The sequence below is a fragment of the Pundamilia nyererei genome, unplaced genomic scaffold, assembly GCF_000239375.1.
Source record: "Pundamilia nyererei isolate P.nyererei 1_Seehausen unplaced genomic scaffold, PunNye1.0 scaffold00045, whole genome shotgun sequence".
Taxonomy (NCBI): domain Eukaryota; kingdom Metazoa; phylum Chordata; class Actinopteri; order Cichliformes; family Cichlidae; genus Pundamilia; species Pundamilia nyererei.
Genome location: NW_005187446.1, coordinates 3,433,097 through 3,446,022, shown reverse-complemented (window position 1 = coordinate 3,446,022; position 12,926 = coordinate 3,433,097). Strand labels below are relative to the sequence as shown.

The window sequence follows — 12,926 nt, the reverse complement described above, 5'->3', positions numbered from 1 at the left end:
AAGCCAGAAAACTTCAAATAAAATAATCCTGACGTTCTGATAAAGCAACTTTTCTGCCATTTGAGACAAAGGGGAACAAGTAGGAATATAAAGTGGTTTTCTTCCCACCCTCTCCCCTGTGCACATTTAAACTTAATTGGTCCTCCAAAGACAGGTTTTAGGGTGGGTGGGGTAGAAGTATGATCAGAGCAGCCGCTTAAGGTGATGCGAGGATAAGAAGCTAATCTTGCTGCTCGCTCAGTACACTCCAGTGTTTCTCTCCATATCCCCCAGGTGGGACTGACTTATAAGAGGATCCACACAGCTAACAGTGTGTGTGATATGGACTCAGCATGACTTAAAATGACACTTAATGTGACTTTGTACAAAACATGTGGCAAGCTTTGATATCGGAGTGAACTATCCATCTGATGCTCAGGTGACTGTGATGCTTTTCTCTAAAGGAATATGTTCTTAATCCAATTCCTCAGCAGCTCCTGCAGTGTAAAACGAGACTTGAAGCACCATGAGACAGCAATTCAGGCGATGTCCTAGGAGGGATGCTTAACACAGAGGATGAATAGACAGACCGTTGTCAGAAAGCATCAGGAGAGAAGGGAGACCTTTGAGTCTATGCAAATTACCAGCCCATCTGCATGTAAAGCCAACCGACCAGAACACGGGAAATAGGATGTTCAGTATCAAAGTGTCACACATTAAAAGTGGATGAAAGTAAGTGAGAAAGAAAGGAAGGGAGGGACTGGGAGCGAGAAAGAGGAGGGAGGCGGCTTTGCTTGCTGCCATGTGAAGTGTGACTGACTTAGCTCATTTGTGCTTGGTTTTGGTATGTTCAAATAAAAGGCAGTTTCATAATCCTAAGTTTGTCACAGCTTCCAGGCCAGTACACAGAACCAAGACCCCCTGCTCATATCCACACACACACACACACACACACACGGGATGCATTCAGAAATGCTTTTCATAAGGCGGACTCGCTTTAATGTAAAGAACCAGGGTCTGTGAAGCTTCAGCCAGCACACTGAAAACTGATGAGAAAGATTCTGCTCAGCTCAAGCCGACTGGAGCTCATTTGCATTCAACAGCAATAACTTAAACACGATGTGGGCCGGTAGAAAGATGAGAGATGTTTAGCACTAGAAAGTCCGAGCCGATGTCAGACGATTCCTGCTTTTGAACTGGATTTGAAAGATTATGAAAACATTTTATGTGTTTTCTAAGCCCAATTTAATGTATCATTTCATATCCCTAATCAGGCAGCAAAACAAAATTCAGCCGTGTTTACCTCATTCAGCTGATATCTTCTTCAGCTTCTAGTATCAAAAACTGAAATGTGTGCAAATTATGTGCAAATTAATGGAGGAGAATGATAATAGGCAACCATACTCTGATTTACAGTCATGTGGCGAGATAAGTACCTCCAACTGAAACAGATTTTTTCAACATATTTGAGCAAGCAAGCACCTGTTCCTCTTTCCTCATAGATAAAAATGCTACACACAGAAACAAATTACATGTCATGTGCAATCATAGTAACAGGTAGATTCTGTCATATTTAACCTGTCTCTGACCCAAGGTATGGACGGTGTTATTTGCTCCAGATATAAAGAGCTCTCTAATATCTATGGATGTCAAAAAATCCTGCAAGGCACTGGGAAATGATCTGAATAAAATCATTCTACCTATAACAAAAATTAGTGTCTCAAGTGGTGTAGATATTAAATCACTGCCAGTTTGTCCAGAACTGGCCACCTTATCAAATTCTGAACAGAATTTGAACAGTCTCAGAGAACCCCAGAAGGATCTGCAGCCAACTCATGCCACTGTTGGTATTATCAGCCACAGGTTTATGACCCCAACCCCCCAAAATATAAACAGAAACAGGTGCGGTGGTTAGTGCAGTTGCTGTTGCCTCACAACAAGAAGGCCCGGGGTCTTTCTGTGTGGCTGGAATGTTCTCCTCATGTCTGCATGGGTTAGCTCTGTGTATTCCAGTAACCCTAACCCCTTCTACAGCCCAAAGACATGCAGTCGATTGCGTTAGATCAGTTCCCCAATCTCAGTCCACGAGGGCCCGTGTCCCTGCAGGTTTTAGATGTGTCCTTGATCCATCACAGCTGATTTAAATGGATAAATAACCGTCTTTAAGTTCTCCAGAGGTCTGGTAATGAACTAATCATGTGATTCAGGTGTGTTGACCCAGGGTGAGATCTAAAACGTGCAGGGACACCGGCCCTCGTGGACTGGGATTGGGGACCCCTGCGTTAGATTAACAGGTGATTCTAAATTGTGCATAGGTGTGAATGGTTATCTGACTCATAGCCCTGCGACAGGCTGGTGAACTGTCCAGAGTGTGAAACAGCTCCTGCTCTGGTGGTGGGGGGGACAATAAGTGGAGGAAGATGGATGGATGGATGAACTGGTGGATGCGTGTATTTGCTCTATCTTCCTTCCCTTAACCCCAACTGGTCACCGAGCCTGGTTCTGTCTGAGGTTTCTTCCTGTTAAAAGGGAGTTTTTCTTTTCCATTGTCGCCAAAGTGCTTGCTCACGGGGGAGGGGGTCCTCTGATTGTTGGCATTTTCTCTGTATTATTGTAGGTCTTCATCTTAGAGTATAAGGAGCCAGGAGGCAACTGTTGTTGTGATTTGGCGTCATACTAAATAAAAACGTTTAACTGAACTGAAAAATTGAATGAATAAACATTTTAATGGGCTCAACTAGGATTTCTGCATCATATCAAGAAAGTTCCTGGGGGCTGTTTGAACCACAAGTAGATGTTTCAAACTTGTACACAATTAGAAAACACACCCAGAAATGTCTCACAAAGAAGAAATCTGATGTTATGTTCTCACTATTGTGAAAGTGGAGTTTTTAATGACACAGTGTTGTAAAGGTTTTGGAACAGGGCACTACACGCAAAAATAAAGATGGTCAAAGATTTCAGCAAGCCCACTTACTGTGGGGCCTTCAAGCCTGCAAGGATGTACTTGCTTTTTCTATTAAAAGAAATTAAAAGATTAAAAAATAATACAAAAATGAACCCATAAGAACTCAGAGCTATTCACCCTAAGGTTCACCCTGAACACATTTCAGACCTCTAAACAATTTTTTTTTTTTCACACATTTTTTTGTCAACAAAATGCACAAAACAAAAAATAATTGAGACTGCTTTGTGATGGCAGTGCTGCTGCTGTAGCAGTACAAACCTGAGTCTTATGCAGGGAACTTTATCCTCAGCTTTGTGTTGTCAGTGATGATGGTAGGATCTGACTGTGATTGTCTGTCTCAATGGGACATCTTGTTTCCTTTTCCCAGTATGCTCAATTTACTGGCATTTGGCACAGACCCATGTGCAGCGAGAGAGTGATCGCTGTTAATGTGACTTTCAGATTTTTGTATAAATTTGTCTGTTCCTTCTGTAAACTGAGCATGTCTGCTGTGACACTCCAGGGGAGTATCAAGATGATCTGAAATTGTGAAAAACTCTTTTGAATGCACATTCAGGGGTAAGATTTATTTCCCCAAGATTTCTGTTTTTCATGTTTTGGTATACATGGTTCATATTTGATTCAATAGTATGAAAATCTATATATAAAATTAACAAATAAATAAATAAATGACATTGAAATAGGATGGATAATTGATACAAGGTAACTAAAATAAACAAAAATGTCTCAGCTAAAGGTGTAGTATATTTAGCTGTAATATGCAAGGATTGTTGCATAACAAATTTTTTATAATTATTGAATGGATTTGACATTTTTATGATTTAAATTGAATGATAAAACTACAAGTTAAAAAAAAAAGATAAACAGCTAAATTAATTGAGCAGATCAATACAGTTTTTTCTTATTCCGACAGAGACGCCATATCCTCCCGAGAACAGAGGAAACAAGCATCTTTCAGTTTAACTTTTTTTGTGATGTCCTGCTTATTTGGAGCTCAAACAGGCCACACAAACACATGAGATTTCATTGGAAAGGCCAGGACGTCCTCTTTTGGACTTATTAGGGTAGCTCAAGTAAATCAAAAGATATAGACCAAAAACAAGTGTCCATTTAGCTATTTTGTTGCTAAAACCCTGATGTGACAAATAAGTCAATGAATAAATGGGGTCAGAAAAGTCTAGCTATAATATCAGACACGTTTTAATGCATTAGAAATGTTCAATGACTTGAAAGGTACCTTTAGTAATGACAGTTAAAAAACAAACAATCTTTTTAAAATGAACTAGTTCTGTTACAGGCATCACGCCACGATTTGAATGATTTGATATGAAATTATTAGACAAACAAAGCATAACTACAACGTGTTTTTCCGTACATGTTGTTTAGAGGTCCTGAGCTGCATGAGAACAACTTTTGAAAACATTTAAATGGTTTGTGAGACGTATTTCACAGCATTAAACATGTTTTTCCTTGTGGTGTTGTTCAGGTATGTCGAGTTTAGCAACGGACACTGTTTTACATGTAACTGAAAGCTGATTTGTCCAAATACACACTTACATTGTACATTTTTTCACATGTCTGTGTGTTGACAAATGATCTGGCTTAATCTACCAAAACACCAAAACAGCTATTTTATTTTTCCTTCTTTGTCATCATCTGAACCTTTCCACATTTATCACTATTTGTTTGACACACTGTAAGTACCTCCTTTGTGAGCATTGAGCAGAAATAATTACTCTCTTATTGGCTACCTGACATGTGAAATGGATGTGAAAAAGAGTATGTCATAAGCACACCCAGTGCACATAAGCACGCTTCGTTTAGAATAAACTACTTGCTTTCACCCACGGCGAAAATAATTACTCATAAACTGGAAATTGAAATGCCAAACAGATTAATCAAAGCTGGAAAATACTTAATTCAAAAATAAAAAAAACCAAACAAACAAACAAAATAAGCCCCCACACAGATAAAGACATACAACCGTGCTTGTCTTTTAATGCTTCAGACACAGTTATTATCTTAAATGACGCAGTAAATCAAATTAACTAAAAAATCAAAAAGCGTTTAGAGAGGCGCAGCTCTCCGCAGCTGGTTGTGCTGCGATGCAGCATCTTCAGTAGTCTAATGAGTGCATAAATGCAAATGTGTTATTTCAATAGACTCATTCATTTCAGATTGTTTGGTTGTCTGTGTTTTTTTTGACATTTTGAGTTTGTAACATGATAAATTATTGGAAAATAATAAGAAAGAATGAACTTTTTGTTTGTCTAGTATCAGTAATTCAAATTAGCAGCTGCCATTATTATGGTTATTATAAGGCAATACACGCCACACTATACATCAAAGCTTGCAAGTGCGTTCTGTAGCCAACCAAGAATCTTTCTCTTCTTGATTTAGGAGCTTGCTCTTCCTTTGCTGTTTGCTGAGCCTTTCTTGCACAACAAATGTTTGATCTACTCATGGATTTTGAATGATTTTCAAGTCAAGGGATCGTGCCAGACAGTAAAAGACATTCAAAAGTCTCTGGTGGTGCTTTTTGAAGTAGTTGATTTTTATGTTTGTGCTTCATTGTCCGGTTGTAGCTGACCTGATTTCAGTTTCATTTTTTTGGCCGACTGAAGAAGATTAATATACAAATTTCCTTCTAGAATCTACTTTTTTCTGTATCTGCGCAGCGTTTTCAGTGTCCCGAAACAAACCATTTTTACCTATTTGGTGCCAAAGTGTTGGTTTAATCAAATGCTGCTCCTTTTCTTGTCATTGAAAGATTAACTTCATCTGTCCATTGCACTTGTTTTCAAAGCCGCTCAACAAGGTGCTTAGCAAATCTTAGATGTGAATTTTTATAATGAGATCAGAGGTTACATTTCCTTTAAAATAAACCCCTGTTTGTACATCAGTGCTGCACAGTCACCGTCACGTATGCGTCAACTAAACCCTATGTTTTTTTTCTTTGCTTCTTTGCATGGCAGTCTTGCAGTTTTATCAGAAAGTTTTCTGGGTTTCCAGATCTTGTCCTGACCTCCAGAGTTCCCCTTATGTGCCATTTCTTAATGACATTTCAGACAGTGGAAATTGCAAGCTGGAAGCACTTTGATATCTTTTTATAGCCTTCCCCTGCTTTGTAGGCATCAATTAGTTGAATTTTTCTGAACCTCAGTCAGTTTCTCAGCCTATGGTTGCTGAGTATTACCACAAGGTTTGAAAAGTTGTTGGCTGACACTTCCTAATCACAGTTCTTGACCTGCCTTATAAGTGAGTCGATTAAGGTCTAACAATTAAAAGAAGTTCTGAAGCTTTGCAAGTAGACGGCTGCTAAAACTTGCAACATTATTTCATGTTATTTTATCCCTGATTTCAAGTTGTGCATTAACATAATCAAAAGCATTACAGAGCCCAAATCAACCTAGTGTTTCAAATGAACAGTGCTCCAGAGAGTCCGCTTTAAACTGGTACAGTGTTGTCATAATGGGCAGTTAACGAGGATCAAAGTTGTATCAAATATTTCCTGGTGTGTTTATTGTTAGTCCTTTTACAAAAGGAGTCATGTACATTTCCCACAATGCCGGTAATTCAAAGACTCAAGTGTATAATGCCAGGATTTAACAAAATGTACAGTAAGCTTGCTTGTTGACTTTCCCAGAGTCAGATGAGGATTCCGTTTCTGGCTCGTTTTCATTTCTCTTCGTTGTAGCGCCTTTATGTCTTTTCACTTCAATAAAATATGTAGAAATCTGTGGAAAACAGGGGAGCCCAAACTTTTACATCCAACTATATATAAGGAAGAGTGTGGTTTAACTATAGACTTTGAGAGCTATTGAAAATACTCTTAATGCATCTCTGGCAAATCAAGCGAAATGAAACGTCAGAGAAAAAAGGGAGGATATCCTCGAATTGGATTTTGAGAACTCTAAGTAAAAACTCTGCTTGTTATAACCCTCTTCACAGATTTAGCATCTTAAGTCTTTTACTCTCCACTGCATAAAGGGGCAAATTTTTCACCCTTGGAAATATATACTGTATGGGATTATAAAGTATTGAAAAAGGAAACGCAATATGTGCAAGAGATGTCAAGTGACATTTTTCTGATTGCACTCGACTTTAACGTAGTCCTTTATCCAAATATTAGTAAGAGCTATTTTACAGGGCTAAAATACTGCACACACAGCTGAGGCAGTGCCTTCAGGAGTAAATAACACCGAATGCTGCTTAGAGACATCTGAACCCGACAGAAAAAGACTTTCCCCCTTCACGCAGCTTCTGTTTCCTCATGTTAGAAAAGCTGGAAGTCCTGAGCTGCGAGATTGAAAGGTAAGGAGATTTCAAACTGCGATTTAGTCCCGTTTCCTGATGCAAAATGCTGTTCTGTTTGGAAGCGGGCAGATGTGCACAAAGATGACAACTAAAGATTACCACAGATTGGTGAGCTGGAAAGATCAGTGGAGTTTTATTTTGGCACCCATGACATGTTTAACTGGCTCAAGCCATCAATAAAACGTATAAAGTCATCTCAGTGGAACCTTTAAGAACTCTACTTTAATAAAGTTGGGAAATATCACTTTAATGACTTCATCAAAATGAGTTAATGAGATTAAAAATCCCTTCCATGTGTCTGAAAACACATTTTAAAATAACAATTTGTCTGATAGGTTTCTTTTTCTCATAAAACAGTTAAATTACTGATATAAATCGCTAAACTAACATGTACAAAAAAGTAACAAATACACTCCTTTTCTTTAAAAAGTTGAATTATTGGATGCTTCCACGATTATCACTAAAGAATCGTTCTTAGTGTTTGTGCAATCCGAGCTTCAGTTTTCATATCACGCTCGTGTAGACTGGCTTAGAAAGCCACCATTTCTCGAATCTTACTCGTAGGTACAACTTCTGCTTACAGGTGAGTCCAGTGAAAGCGTCCACTTTCAGAAGAATTTGATACTTACAGACTGTTGTGAAACTTGCATAAATATATACATTATATACATAAATCATGCTGAATAGTGAAGGTTGAAAAAAATATCCCTACAAAAAATGTTGACGAAAACATACATAATACATGAACATCGTTTGAAATAACACATTGAAGGTTTGGTGCCAGATGAAGGCTTCCAGCGACAGAATGACCAAAGAAAGGGAACGCAGATTCCCCAGAGGTGATGATATTAGTTTTTGACTGAAATAAAAGCTAACCAGCACATTTCAGATCTTGAAACACATTTTATTAGGAACCTAATGTATTCAGGAGGGCATGCTTTCTCTCATCTGACTTCACTTTGGTTCTGAAAAATGTGAAATATACACGATCGAGGTGCTGATTACATGCTGAGAGGCTCTGAAAAGCATTCTCCAAGTAGGAAAACATTACAGCGTCTTCTATCCCAGACATAATTTTACTACAGCAAATTCAGGGGACTCTTGAGAAAAAAAAAAAAAGTATATAATCTATACACCAAAAAACCAAGACTGCACCCTTAAAACAAACAAACAATGAAAAAGCCCTGAATTGAGTAACTAAACTATAACCACACAAATGTAAAACACATAAAATTAATTGAAATTTTAACGCAGATAAATATTCTTTGTCTCTATTAATATCTAACATCTTATATTTCAAAATATGTAATCAACACCAACAATGCAAGCCTTATTATTCAGCCGAGCTGCAATCAAATGTGGGTCAACATGTGACAACAGAGTCTGCAGTCCCGAAATTCCATACACTGTAATTACAGGGTTATTTGCGGAGCTCTGCTTCATCTTGTAAGAATTTCTTTTTTGTCAGACATAGTTAAAAAGTAAATTTGGCCTTGCATAAACTGTTTATGAATGCAGTCATCCCGGAAAACCTCGGCGGAAACTTGGTGGGATTTTTACGATCTTCTAAATTTATATTATACGGCAACATCTGTCTACAATTATAAACTTCGTTTTGGACGTTTACTTCAATTCCAGCATTTGCATATCAACACATAACAAGAGTCAACATCCATAAAGTGAGGAATAAAATATCAGAATTGTAATATTTGATATGATTGTTCCAGTGTTTCAGGTTTTAAATCAAAGCTAGAACTATTACACGAAAGCTTTTGGTGTGTGCATGCTTTTGCAGGAGTAAACATCCATGCAGTTTAACACGCAACACACAGAGAGGTGCTACTGCTTATAAAGTCCTTTTACACCACTCTAAAAGCATAATTCTCTTTCTGCTGATTTGAGTATGCTTACTTTATCATTCTCAATGGTAAAAAAATAAATAAATAAAAATCCAAGCATGAGCTCTGGAATGTGAAGGTCAAAAATCAAAGCCACTTCACAACAACATGCCTCAACAGTACCAAACATGTCATCAGAAGAGATCATAAACCATGAAATAGAAGCATTAGTCCCATTATCCAGGAAATTGCCTCCCTAGCTTCACAATCTTCACATTCTATATTACAGCCTATATAAATGGAAATGCATTTACAGCTTATTTGGATGAACACCTCTATGTTTTAAAAAAAAAACATAAAACAGAAACATCTCCTTTAGGGCTAAAACCAGCCTTCGACCTGACCGAAAATAACTACCTTAAGGTCAATGTATGGGCTATGATGCTACAAAGTCTATTAATACTTGAAGTCTATTGGGTATCTGAATCTTATCAGGCTTTGGCCCCACAGATAAAAACTCTGCTCGATATTCCACTAGGTTACTCACATTACAACGGCCTCTTACACCACAAGGTCATTTCAAGTCCCAGAAGTCTCCTTATCTCTATACTCTGGTGTATTGCACTGAATGAATGTGTGTGTGTGTGTCCCACCAATAAAAACGTGTGTGTGTGTGTGTGTGTGTGTGTGTGTCGTCACTGAGACGGTGGTTACATAAACAACTCAATATGTTTAAAAGATAAATAATCATGTACTCAAACCATTTAAATGCAATCATATTTATTTTGTTGTTTAGCCACATAAAAAAGGCTCAGATTGCAGTTGGCTCTTCACAGAAGAAGCTACATTCTTCACTAAAATGTGAAAGCAGAACACACATAAACCGCCTAGTAGTAGACTACATGATGTTGGGGGAAGAACTACATCACTGACCAGGATATTTAAAAAAAAATCTTCAAACATTTGTCACCCATTTAAGAATAAAATGATATATATATAAAAAAAAACATTGACATGATTGGTGCGATTTACAGCATTTTGACACTCAAGTTGACACTCAAATATTATATATATGTAAAGCTAGGATAAAGTGTACAATTAACCTACAGATTTTTCTAACACAAGTCACTCAAATATTTTGGGTAGATAATTTTGTGATGTAATAAATATATTACCTTAATTTAATTTCAATGAAAAATACACATGTACGTCTTCTCTAATTTAAAAATATCTAATTTGAAAAATAAATGAATTTTAATTTGTTAGGATTTTTTAAACGAGTGTCTATAATTTGGAAGGACTTTCTTTAAAAGCACAAAAAAGCAAAAACAAGAAATAAACAACATTTAAATCACTTAGCTTGGGAAACTACATCACAGCAGAGCGTACTGAAAAATATACCAGTAAATGCACACATATATGAAAAAAAAAAAAATCATTGTTTTTAGTCAAATTTTTGTTGTTAAATAAAAAAGGTAAGTTCTCACTAAAATGTGTTGCATAGTCAATACATCTTTTTTTTCTGGCAGATTATATTAACTATACAGCAAAAGCTAAAGGAAAACATGTGAAAAACAAAACAAAACAAAGAACAACTAAAGGAGCAAATAGTTTGTATCCTTATCTGCACAACTGCTGGACCAACAGGAGAATCAACCAATCAGTTCCACAGTGTGTTCAGTGGAGTGAGATGAGCTGATGCTGTCCAGCTACCCATAAACCTCTCCGTTCTGCTTATTAAGGGTGCAGATGCAGAACAGTGGAGTGGCAAATCAGAGAGGACAAACGCTGTCCCAGGTCCCATTATTAACATACAGCACCAGATTCTAGTGTCCAGTTTCTGGGTTTACGGTAAACCCAGTTCAACTCCAGTACAACCAGTTTAATCCCAGCAGGGGGCGCAGGAGCCCAGCCTCCCTCTTCGAGAATATTCCCCAGTTCCTCCGAAAATGCCTTTTGTTTCGAAATCTAATTAGTTAAAAAAGTAGAACACATGTGTCTCGATCACGTCAGAAACGAGGCAATGAAGGATCATTCAGGTATTTGCGCATAGCAAAGTACAGCATGTCAGAACAAAGTAAAGAAGTCACCAGCTAACTAGTGACCTCTAACCTGAGCCGCTAAGTACAGTAGTATGTGTTTATTTGGCCACTTTTCACCAGGTTGAAAATGAGAAACAAAACAAGAAACAAAGAAAAACTTGGTACGGGTCCAGACTGACTCATTATTCCTCTGAAATCAGACTGGGATATGAGTCTTACAGTCAGGCTTAGCTGTAGAATTGATATTAAGTGGTATTACTTACACAACAGGTAGGAAAACAAAATAATCAGAAATGAATCATTGTGATTCATAGTGTCAGTTCCTGTCTCACCGTGGCCCCGTTTTGGAGAAGATGTCCGATTCTTTCTAGATTTTCACACGTAAACAGCCACGAGGCAATAAGTGTCATTTTGCAATAGCTTAGCAAATATGGCATTGTGTAATTCACAAGTAGTGCAGAGGCGTACTTGTACGCCACATTCCCACGGAGAACTGGTGGGAGGTCAGCGATGAGGACGGACAGTTCAGGTAGTCAACAGGAGCACGATGAGGAGGAGCGGCGGTGACGCTGTCCTGAGTGAGGATCCACTACTTAGAGGTACCGTTTCTGAAACAGAGATGTATGAAAAATCTTCAACTCATACACGACATATACACAAATTTGCTCAAATCTGTTTTCTAAGATTTGGGCTTGTCCTTGCTTTTCAAGAGAGATCTAAACAGTGACAGGATACGATGTTAATTCAGATACCAACTCGCCTTCAAATTAATAGCAACAGTTTTGCAAAGCCTCTGGGTTTTCTGAGTAGCACTAGATGAACTGACTGGCTTAAACAAAGCCCTGACCCCAACCCCATTAAACACTTTTAGGTCAAACTGGAGCACTGATTGTGTTTTACATCTTGTCAACTAACATCAGCGCCACAAATCACTAATGCCCTTGTGGTCGAATTGGTTAAAATCTCTTTGTGGAAACTTCCCAGGCCAGTGGAGGCTGGTAAAGCGACACATCAATGTCCATTAATTCAGCGATCGCTTTTGTTCCACTTCTTTTGACTTGTTTATCTTACGTTTAAAGCGTGTTTGAACATTGCAGTAAATGAGGGAAGACACAGAGGTGCGACCTGTCTGTTAATCGTGTAAGCATGCACATATGGCGGAAAGATTGTAAGTAACTCCAGTTTAAGACGTTGCATCTCACCTTGTTTTTGTTTTGAACCTTCTGATGCTGGAATAAGCAAGTGGGATGGGGGGTGGGGGTGGGAGAGAAAAGATTTAGATAAAGTTGAGGCAAAGAAACAAGTTGCTGATTAGTCATTTTTTCCATGCTTAACTTTCTCAATAAAGCTGCTGCTTTGTGGAACAAGAGGAGCAAGAAACAGACAAATGACCAGGGGAAGGTATTTACCATTACTCAAAGACTAACGCCATGAAAAATGAGTACTGACTGGCTGTGCAACCCTAAATATGTCCCCTATGCAAATTCTTCTAAAGGTCGGATAAAAAAAGAGCTTGAGAAGCATGGCAACAGGAAAAGATAGTGTTATGTAAATTAGAAAGAGTAAGAATGATCAAAATTATACAGAGGGGATACAGGAAATGAAAAAGAGGGAGGGAAAAATAAAAGAAAATTCAAAATGACAGAGCGAAACCAAGAAGTGGACAGAAGATGAAAGGGAGAGCAGTGGAGACTCGAGTGAGAAAGTACGGCAAAAAAAAAAAAAAAAAAAGAAGGTTGGAAAGATTGAAACAAGGTCAGACAGAGAGAAAAGGGAGGGAGA

The 12,926-nt window shown here is 38.0% G+C and overlaps 1 protein-coding gene across 2 annotated transcripts in view; it reads right to left on the bottom strand.

Moving 5' to 3' along the window:
• Positions 1-9,886: 9,886 nt before the first annotated feature.
• Positions 9,887-12,926, bottom strand: part of efna4 (ephrin A4) — a 34,357-nt gene continuing 31,317 nt past the window's right edge. The window contains exons 4-5 of one of the 2 annotated variants that reach the window (XM_005732105.1): positions 12,347-12,373; positions 9,887-11,752 (exon numbers count right to left, since the gene is read on the bottom strand). In XM_005732105.1, coding sequence (XP_005732162.1) covers positions 11,670-11,752; positions 12,347-12,373 — 110 coding nt within the window. In that variant the 3' untranslated portion in view covers positions 9,887-11,669. The remainder of the gene's footprint in view (positions 11,753-12,346; positions 12,374-12,926) is intronic. The other variant, XM_005732106.1, reaches the window with a different exon arrangement.